Here is a 10,295-nt window from a genome sequence, read left to right on the forward strand (position 1 = left end):
TATTCTGGTTGCTTGTAGTGGTCATGTGAGTGTTTAGTAACATGTATTGTCTGCACATGTAGAAGTTGTTAGGAGACAGTCTGACGTTGCGTTGTGCATTCCTGTAGTTTCCACTCCTTATTCCTTTACATGGAGTGTTTTTGGTATAATGAGGTTTTCATGGAAACCTTTTTCTACATACACAAAGTCCTGTATATATAGAGGAGGAGGCTGCCGGTCAGACATCACTCCGCTCACAATGGCAGCGTACACGAGCCTCCTCCTGGTGATCGCCCTCTGTGCCGCCACAGGTAAGACCCTGCAGGATGGGTGCACTGCTAGAATGATGGGGGGGTGTAGTGCTGTGTGGACTGCTTGTATACTGGGTAAGATACACAACTCAGCAGACGGTATCACACATGATAGGATTAGATACACAGCTCAGCAGACAGTATCACACAGGACAGGATTAGATACACAGTTCAGCAGACAGTATTACACAGGATAGGATTAGATACACAGCTCAGCAGACAGTATCACACAGGACAGGATTAGATACACAGTTCAGCAGACAGTATCACACAGGATAGGATTAGATACACAGCTCAGCAGACAGTATCACACAGGATAGGATTAGATACACAGCTCAGCAGACAGTATCACACAGGACAGGATTAGATACACAGCTCAGCAGACAGTATCACACAGGATAGGATTAGATACACAGCTCAGCAGACAGTATCACACATAATAGGATTAGATACACAGCTCAGCAGACAGTATCACACAGGATAGGATCAGATACACAGCTCAGCAAACAGTATCACTCAGGATAAGATTAGATACACAGCTCAGCAGACAGTATCACACAGGATAGGATTAGATACACAGCTCAGCAGACAGTATCACACAGAATAGGATTAGATACACAGCTCAGCAGACAGTATCACACATGATAGGATTAGATACACAGCTCAGCAGACAGTATCACACATGATGGGATTAGATACACAGCTCAGCAGACAGTATCACTCAGGATAAGATTAGATACACAGCCCAGCAGACAGTATCACACAGGATAGGATTAGATACACAGCTCAGCAGACAGTATCACACAGGATAGGATTAGATACACAGCTCAGCAGACAGTATCACACAGGATAGGATTAGATACACGGCTCAGCAGACAGTATCACACAGGATAGGATTAGATACACAGCTCAGCAGACAGTATCATACATAATAGGATTAGATACACAGCTCAGCAGACAGTATCACACAGGATAGGATTAGATACACAGCTCAGCAGACAGTATCACACAGAATAGGATTAGATAAACAGCTCAGCAGACAGTATCACACAGGATAAGATTAGATACACAGCTCAGCAGACAGTATCACACAGGATAAGATTAGATACACAGCTCAGCAGACAGTATCACACATGATAGGATTAGATACACAGCTCAGCAGACAGTATCACACAGGATAGGATTAGATACACAGCTCAGCAGACAGTATCACACAGGATAGGATTAGATACACGGCTCAGCAGACTGTATCACACATGATAGGATTAGATACACAGCTCAGCAGACAGTTTCACACATGATAGGATTAGATACACAGATCAGCAGACAGTATCACACAGGAAAGGATTAGATACACAGCTCAGCAGACAGTATCACACATGATAGGATTAGATACACAGCTCAGCAGACAGTATCACACAGGATAGGATTAGATACACAGCTCAGCAGACAGTATCACACAGGATAGGATTAGATACACAGCTCAGCAGACAGTATCACACATGATAGGATTAGATACACAGCTCAACAGACAGTATCACACAGGATAGGATTAGATACACAGCTCAGCAGACAGTATCACACAGGACAGGATTAGATACACAGCTCAGCAGACAGTATCACACAGGATAGGATTAGATACACAGCTCAGCAGACAGTATCACACAGGATAGGATTAGATACACATTTTAGCAGACAGTTTCACACATGGTGGGATTAGATACTTACCTCAGTAGACGGTATCACACATATCAGGCTTAGATACATGACTACATGTGACCTGTATCTTCCCCGTATCCGCAGCTCTCTCTCTACAGTGCTATACCTGTGTATCGGAATCTTCCAACGACGACTGCCTGGCAGAGGGGTACTGCACTATTGGGGATACGTATTGTCAGACCTCGGTGGCGTCCGTCACCATAGGTGAGTTCAGTATCTCAGTTTTATGACCCCGGGGCCCCGAGTTGTTACAGCCGGCACCTGACTCCAGTTACTGCCAATATGTAATTATATACCAGGCTGATAATGACAGGTTGTCACAGCCCCGCCTCTTTTATTGAATAGTCACGTGACTCGTTTCGTGTTTCCCTGCAGCTGGGATTTCATTCTCTAACATCAATAAGGATTGTGCATCGTTGTGTTCTCCTTCCAGCACTAACATCCTCGGCATCTCCAGCTCCGTCTCTTGCTGCTCCACCGACCTGTGTAACGTCAGCGGCGGCGCCATCGTCAAGTCCAGCTACGCCGCCATCCTCCTGGCGCTGGGATCCATCCTGAAGAGCTCAGTCCTGTAACCTCAGACGTACAGAAATAAGGAGACTTCAGGGACGAGCAGTTCACTATTGTCCCACTGGTCATGGAGTCTTGTGGACCCTCCGCGGTGTGAGCAGGACTTGGTGAAGACAGAGGTGACAGAGATGGCGGCCTCAGGTTGCTGCCATGTGGAGCCCATACTGTAACAAAAGGATGAAGGTCGGAAAGCTTTTACCATCCCTACACACACGAGCCTACAGAGGTTCCACCCAGCTTTCCATAGATCTGAATCACGCAGAATCTGCCCGCTCTCACTCCCTCCCTGATATGTCAGTCTTTACTGCACTTTTTTCATACTATTCATGTAGCAGAGACTTCAGGATTTAGCAAGCTATAGGTCTCTCCCAGAGAAGGGTGTATGGAATAAGGTTGCACTCCAGTAAATTGCATATACTGGGATTACTGGTATGAACAGATATATATATGTCGAAACATAGGTTAGGGCCACGATCAAGGCTACGGTTGTTTGCAGGAGGTGTCAGGGATTACGGCGAGCTATTATCACCGATACTGGGATATCCGGACCTCACCAAATAGGAGAAACCATGAACAGGCTGTTGTGCTTTTTCATAAGTTTAAAGAGTTATGTACCCTGTTTTACTGATTGCACAAAATAATCAGGTTCTTGATTGAACTCTTTTTGAGATGTTTATGTCCGTCTCACGGGTCAATATAGTTTGCATAATTTTTCTTTTGACCCGATATTTTTTTTTTACATTTATATAAAGCATTTGCTTTATATACCCGACAAGGCGGAGAAGACTATGCCTGATATGATACTGAAGGATGAATCACTGCAAACCTGGGCAGATCTCGGCTTCAGGACTCTAAAAAGCTGGGTGTAAAACAACATGGTGTAAGAGGGTGCACCACATGTGTCACACTCGCCCGTTAGTCACTTGTGTTTTTCCATGTACAGAATGTAAGCCTGCGGTATTAACTCTTGCCACTAGGAGCTACTTCCCTTTTTGAGACTTCTGCTGCAGCAGGTGGAACTTTCCCCTCGCCGCTACATCTTTCATGTCTTCCACCGCACTATAGAATCACACACAGAACATCCTTAGTAAACATAATCAAGACTTTATTAGTACATAATATACAATAAAAAGATAAAATATTAGGATCAATAGCGGCGGCTTACAAAAACAACCCAGAAGCACAGTGGGGCTGTACTAGCACCGTATGATACTATAAGTAGTCTCAGTATCCCCAGGTATATAAATCATTACACCAAATGGTGTATGTCTGACCACCCCGAATAATATGAAGTGCAAGTGCTAACCAATAAGGTTTGGAGATACGGCCTCAACATAAAAGGACACCCGAACTGAGGTAACAGAGAGTAACCTAGATCCACAACAGGTAGTAAATCAATCACATACCGACCAGTGTAACTTCAGCCCCGACGCGTGTTTCGCTCTCGCTTCCTCAGTGGATAACGAGGTACTGTGCTAGCTGCCTGTTTATACCCTATCAGTAATTAAAACTAACCACCAGGTGAAATATACAGGGCTCCACTTACTTGCTGTACATACTCAAAGCCCCATCATGTGCTAGGCGGCGTGCACTGGAACGCATGACGTCGTATCCTGTCCCAGTGAAAAAATAAATAATATAAAACAATAATAAATAGATTGCCCCTTAGATGACTTAGCTTTAATACCGGAAAAAAATAAAAACTTTGTAAAACATTTTTTCCTTTGCATCGCCATATTCTGACCCCCGTGTGCGAGGTCCCATTTTTTTATGGGGTGCTCTACAGCTTTTTTTTTTTTTTTTGGTACCAATTCTGTGTGTATGACATTTTGACATTGTATTAATTTTTGGGGGGGCAGATTAAGACACAAAAAATTGTCCGGGTGTCTGAAGTTTTTAAAGACAATACCGCCAATGTATATAGTCATACGGCGGTAGGGAAGTGGTTAATCATCCTTATTAAGGTTTACTATTGGAGGATGATTAAACAGGGGTATATAACACTTCACATACGGGCTCATTCAGACGGCCGTAGGCTGTATGCAAAAATGCTGTTTTGTTTTTTTGCGGACAGTTCAGCATGTCCGCAAAAGAACGGATTGCATTCTGCATTTGTGCCGACCCATAGACTTCAATGGGGCCACATCCATGTATAGGACATGTTTTATTTGTTTTGCGGAGCCGTAACAACAGAAGAAAATGGCCCCGTAGAAGTAAAAAGATCTGCATCTAATCCGCAAAAAAAACGGATCCCCATTTTTGCGGACAGCATACGGCCATCTGAATTAGATCTAAAGTTTTTTTATTTATTCTGCAGCATCTTCACATACGATTACAGCCGCGCCATTATCATTTGGCCATGCTGTTTCTTGAAAGGCCACTAAATTCAGTGGTTGCGTAACTGCAGACGCACACATGGCAGACTGGCTTTCAAAAAGTCCAAATGATTTGTTATTGGCCACATTGGCGGTCATTCATGGCGCTGTTGCAGCACTGATGACTGGCAAGGATTGACGCAGCACGGGGTCAGGGCAGCGCCGGTCTGCTCTACGTCCCCGTGGGGTGCTCCGGGCACCATGCTCACGCTCCAAGATACCGTGCCCGCCGCCTCCTTCTTCACAGCCAATAAATGTTCAGTCTTCTTCCGCAATATGATGAGACCTAACCAAGACTTCAAATGTTTTCAAATATGCATCAATGTCTTCATTGTCCTCCTGAAAGGTGGGATATGCAGTCTGAGGGTGGACATCTCCACCGATGGAGGAATCAGAGGTGACAACTTGTTCCTGGACAAGAAGTGGCATCAGAATGTGAATAGGTTCAGACGTCTTCTTGACCTCTGGAATAGTCCCACGACTCCTGCACCACTTAGGGTACAGGTACACAGAGACACTGGTTGTGGGACAGCCATCAGGGCCAGGTTCTCTGAGCAGTGGTGATCCCATAGAAATGAATTGGATCACTGCACAAGAAATCCAGCAGCTATCCCAAGCATTTTTGTGGGATCACCGCTACTCAGCGAAACAAGGTGTCGAAAGACGGGCCCTTCTTCTCAGTCTCAGGGTAATATCCTCAACTATAGGTACAAAGATGCAGATAATACTAAAGGTACAGTCTTCCTATTTCCAGTTTCCAGGACATCTGAGTAAAATATCTCTGGTAACAGGACGATGTGAGAACCATCAATAAAAATACTTATATCTAATATATCAGACAATAAGCAAGTAAAAGGAGCATATTAACCAGCTATAAACAAGGATACAGGAACATGAGACACAGTCCTGTTATTCTGGGGTGTTATATACAGTCCTGTTATTCTGGGGTGTTATATACAGTCCTGTTATTCTGGGGTGTTATATACAGTCCTGTTATTCTGGGGTGTTATATACAGTCCTGTTATTGTGGGGTGTTATATACAGTCCTGTTATTGTGGGGTGTTATATACAGTCCTGTTATTCTGGGGTGAAATATACAGTCCTGTTACTCTGGGGTGTTATATACAGTCCTGTTATTCTGGGAGGTTATATACAGTCCTGTTATTCTGGGATGCTATATACAGTCCTCTTATTCTGGGATGTTATATACAGTCCTCTTATTCTGGGGTGTTATATACAGTCCTGTTATTCTGGGATGTTATATACAGTCCTGTTATTCCGGGGTGTTATATACAGTCCTGTTATTCCGGGGTGTTATATACAGTCCTGTTATTCTGGGGTGTTAAATACAGTCCTGTTATTCTGGGGTGTTATATACAGTCCTGTTATTCCGGGGTGTTATACACAGTCCTGTTATTCCGGGGTGTTATACACAGTCCTGTTATTCTGGGGTATTATATACAGTCCTGTTATTCTGGGGTGTTATACACAGTCCTGTTATTCTGGGGTGTTATACACAGTCCTGTTATTCTGGGGTGTTATATACAGTCCTGTTATTCTCGGGTGTTATATACAGTCCTGTGTCACTACCAGAGCTTTGAGATGTTCTCACAGCTCTGTTTCCACACCCCTGTGATGATGTCACTACTAGAGCTTGGAGGAGTTCTCTTCCCTGTTTCTCCACCTCTGTGATGATTTCTTTACTTTCGGTTTCCTTCCTCCCAGCTGTCCCTCCTGTGTTTGATTTCGCTGCCTTTAAATCACCCCTCCTCCTTTGTAGAGGTGCAGATTATACTCTTCATTTTAAGCTGTATCTCTCGCTTGAGTGTCTTCACCTGTGTGACTTCTCTTCACTGGATCTGTGTTCTGCTGATGCAAGTACTTCGGATATCGTCTGCTGACTTTGGATCTGTTTTCACTGCGGCTGCAGCACCTCAGTTAAGTGTTCAGACATTAAGTGTTTCTGTTTCACTTGCTGACTGGATCCGAGACGACCCCGGTTCCGTCCATATACTGAGCAGGGCACCGGTGGCCGTGCCCCTTCCACTATTGTAGGGGTTTCAGCGGTCTTCAGCCTCAGGTACGCGGGCATGTCTCGATCCACCATTTGGATCCGGACATGGGCATAGCAGCTTAGGGAGAGCTTTTAGGGTCTGGCAGGGGTCACCCTTTATCCTCCCTAGTTTGGGTCCGGTCAGTTGCTATTCTCTGTGTACGCTCTTGTTGCTCACTTACAGCCGTGACATCCTGTTATTCTGGGGTGTTATATACAGTCCTGTTATTGTGGGGTGTTATATACAGTCCTGTTATTCTGGGGTGTTATATACAGTCCTGTTATTCCGGGGTGTTATATACAGTCCTGTTATTCTGGGGTGTTATATACAGTCCTGTTATTCTGGGGTGTTATATACAGTCCTGTTATTCTGGGGTGTTATATACAGTCCTGTTATTCTGGGGTGTTATATACAGTCCTGTTATTCTGGGTGTTATATACAGTCCTGTTATTCTCGGGTGTTATATACAGTCCTGTTATTCTCGGGTGTTATATACAGTCCTGTTATTCTAGGGTGTTATATACAGTCCTGTTATACCGGGGTGTTATACACAGTCCTGTTATTCTGGGGTGTTATATACAGTCCTGTTATTCTGAGGTGTTATATACAGTCCTGTTATTCTGAGGTGTTATATACAGTCCTGTTATTCTGGGGTGTTATATACAGTCCTGTTATTCTGGGGTGTTATATACAGTCCTGTTATTCTGGGGTGTTATATACAGTCCTGTTATTCTGGGATGTTATATACAGTCCTGTTATTCTGGGATGTTATATACAGTCCTGTTATTCTGGGGTGTTATATACAGTCATGTTATTCTGGGGTGTTACATACAGTCCTGTTATTCTGGGATGTTATATACAGTCCTGTTATTCTGGGGTGTTATATACAGTCCTGTTATTCTGGGATGTTATATACAGTCCTGTTATTGTGGGGTGTTATATACAGTCCTGTTATTGTGGGGTGTTATATACAGTCCTGTTATTGTGGGGTGATATATACAGTCCTGTTATTGTGGGGTGTTATATACAGTCCTGTTATTCTGGGGTGTTATATACAGTCCTGTTATTGTGGGGTGTTATATACAGTCCTGTTATTGTGGGGTGTTATATACAGTCCTGTTATTGTGGGGTGTTATATACAGTGCTGTTATTCTGGGATGTTATATACAGTCCTGTTATTGTGGGATGTTATGTACAGTCCTGTTATTCTGGGGTGTTATATACAGTCCTGTTACTCTGGGGTGTTATATACAGTCCTGTTACTCTGGGGTGTTATATACAGTCCTGTTATTCTGGGAGGTTATATACAGTCCTGTTATTCTGGGATGCTATATACAGTCCTCTTATTCTGGGATGTTATATACAGTCCTGTTATTCTGGGATGTTATATACCGTCCTGTTATTCCGGGGTGTTATATACAGTCCTGTTATTCCGGGGTGTTATATACAGTCCTGTTATTCTGGGGTGTTATATACAGTCCTGTTATTCTGGGGTGTTATATACAGTCCTGTTATTCCGGGGTGTTATACACAGTCCTGTTATTCCGGGGTGTTATACACAGTCCTGTTATTCCGGGGTGTTATATACAGTCCTGTTATTCTGGGGTGTTATATACAGTCCTGTTATTCTGGGGTGTTATATACAGTCCTGTTATTCTGGGGTGTTATATACAGTCCTGTTATTCTGGGGTGTTATATACAGTCCTGTTATTCTGGGGTGTTATAGACAGTCCTGTTATTCTGGGGTGTTATATACAGTCCTGTTATTCTGGGGTGTTATATACAGTCCTGTTATTCCGGGGTGTTATACACAGTCCTGTTATTCCGGGGTGTTATACACAGTCCTGTTATTCCGGGGTGTTATACACAGTCCTGTTATTCTGGGGTGTTATATACAGTCCTGTTATTCTCGGGTGTTATATACAGTCCTGTTATTCTGGGGTGCTGTATACAGTCCTGTTATTCTGGGATGTTATATACAGTCCTGTTATTCTCGGGTGTTATATATAGTCCTGTTATTCTGGGGTGTTATATACAGTCCTGTTATTCTCGGGTGTTATATACAGTCCTGTGTCACTACCAGAGCTTTGAGACGTTCTCACAGCTCTGTTTCCACACCCCTGTGATGATGTCACTACTAGAGCTTGGAGGAGTTCTCTTCCCTGTTTCTCCGCCTCTGTGATGAGGTCTTTACTTTCGGTTTCCTTCCTCCCAGCTGTCCCTCCTGTGTTTGATTTCGCTGCCTTTAAATCACCCCTCCTCCTTTGTAGAGGTGCAGATTATACTCTTCATTTTGAGCTGTATCTCTCGCTTGAGTGTCTTCACCTGTGTGACTTCTCTTCACTGGATCTGTGTTCTGCTGATGCAAGTACTTCGGATATCGTCTGCTGACTTTGAATCTGTTTTCACTGCGGCTGCAGCACCTCAGTTAAGTGTTCAGACATTGAGTGTTTCTGTTTCACTTGCTGACTGGATCCGAGGCGACCCCGGTTCCGTCCATATACTGAGCAGGGCACCGGTGGCCGTGCCCCTTCCACTATTGTAGGGGTTTCAGCGGTCTTCAGCCTCAGGTACGCGGGCATGTCTCGATCCACCATTTGGATCCGGACATGGGCATAGCAGCTTAGGGAGAGCTTTTAGGGTCTGGCAGGGGTCACCCTTTATCCTCCTTAGTTTGGGTCCGGTCAGTTGCTATTCTCTGTGTACGCTCTTGTTGCTCACTTACAGCCGTGACATCCTGTTATTCTGGGGTGTTATATACAGTCCTGTTATTCTGGGGTGTTATATACAGTCCTGTTATTCTGGGGTGTTATATACAGTCCTGTTATTGTGGGGTGTTATATACAGTCCTGTTATTGTGGGGTGTTATATACAGTCCTGTTATTGTGGGGTGTTATATACAGTCCTGTTATTGTGGGGTGTTATATACAGTCCTGTTATTGTGGGGTGTTATATACAGTCCTGTTATTCTGGGGTGTTATATACAGTCCTGTTATTCCGGGGTGTTATATACAGTCCTGTTATTGTGGGGTGTTATATACAGTCCTGTTATTCTGGTTGCTTGTAGTGGTCATGTAAGTGTTTAGTAACATGTATTGTCTGCACATGTAGAAGTTGTTAGGAGACAGTCTGACGTTGTGTTGTGCATTCCTGTAGTTTCCACTCCTTATTCCTTTACATGGAGTGTTTTTGGTATAATGAGGTTTTCATGGAAACCTTTTTCTACATACACAAAGTCCTGTATATATAGAGGAGGAGGCTGCCGGTCAGACATCACTCCGCTCACA

The 10,295-nt window shown here is 43.9% G+C and overlaps 1 protein-coding gene across 1 annotated transcript; it reads left to right on the forward strand.

Annotated features, from left to right (window-relative positions):
• The first annotated feature begins 238 nt into the window (after nt 1–238).
• LOC122922844 (ly6/PLAUR domain-containing protein 2-like) lies at nt 239–2,584 on the forward strand. The gene is made up of 3 exons (XM_044273595.1): nt 239–290; nt 2,094–2,213; nt 2,385–2,584. The coding sequence occupies exons 1-3, from the start codon at nt 239–241 to the stop codon at nt 2,582–2,584; spliced, it is 372 nt and encodes a 123-aa protein (XP_044129530.1).
• The last annotated feature ends 7,711 nt before the right edge of the window (nt 2,585–10,295 follow it).

The sequence above is a fragment of the Bufo gargarizans genome, unplaced genomic scaffold, assembly GCF_014858855.1.
Source record: "Bufo gargarizans isolate SCDJY-AF-19 unplaced genomic scaffold, ASM1485885v1 fragScaff_scaffold_778_pilon, whole genome shotgun sequence".
Classification (NCBI taxonomy): Eukaryota; Metazoa; Chordata; class Amphibia; order Anura; family Bufonidae; genus Bufo; species Bufo gargarizans.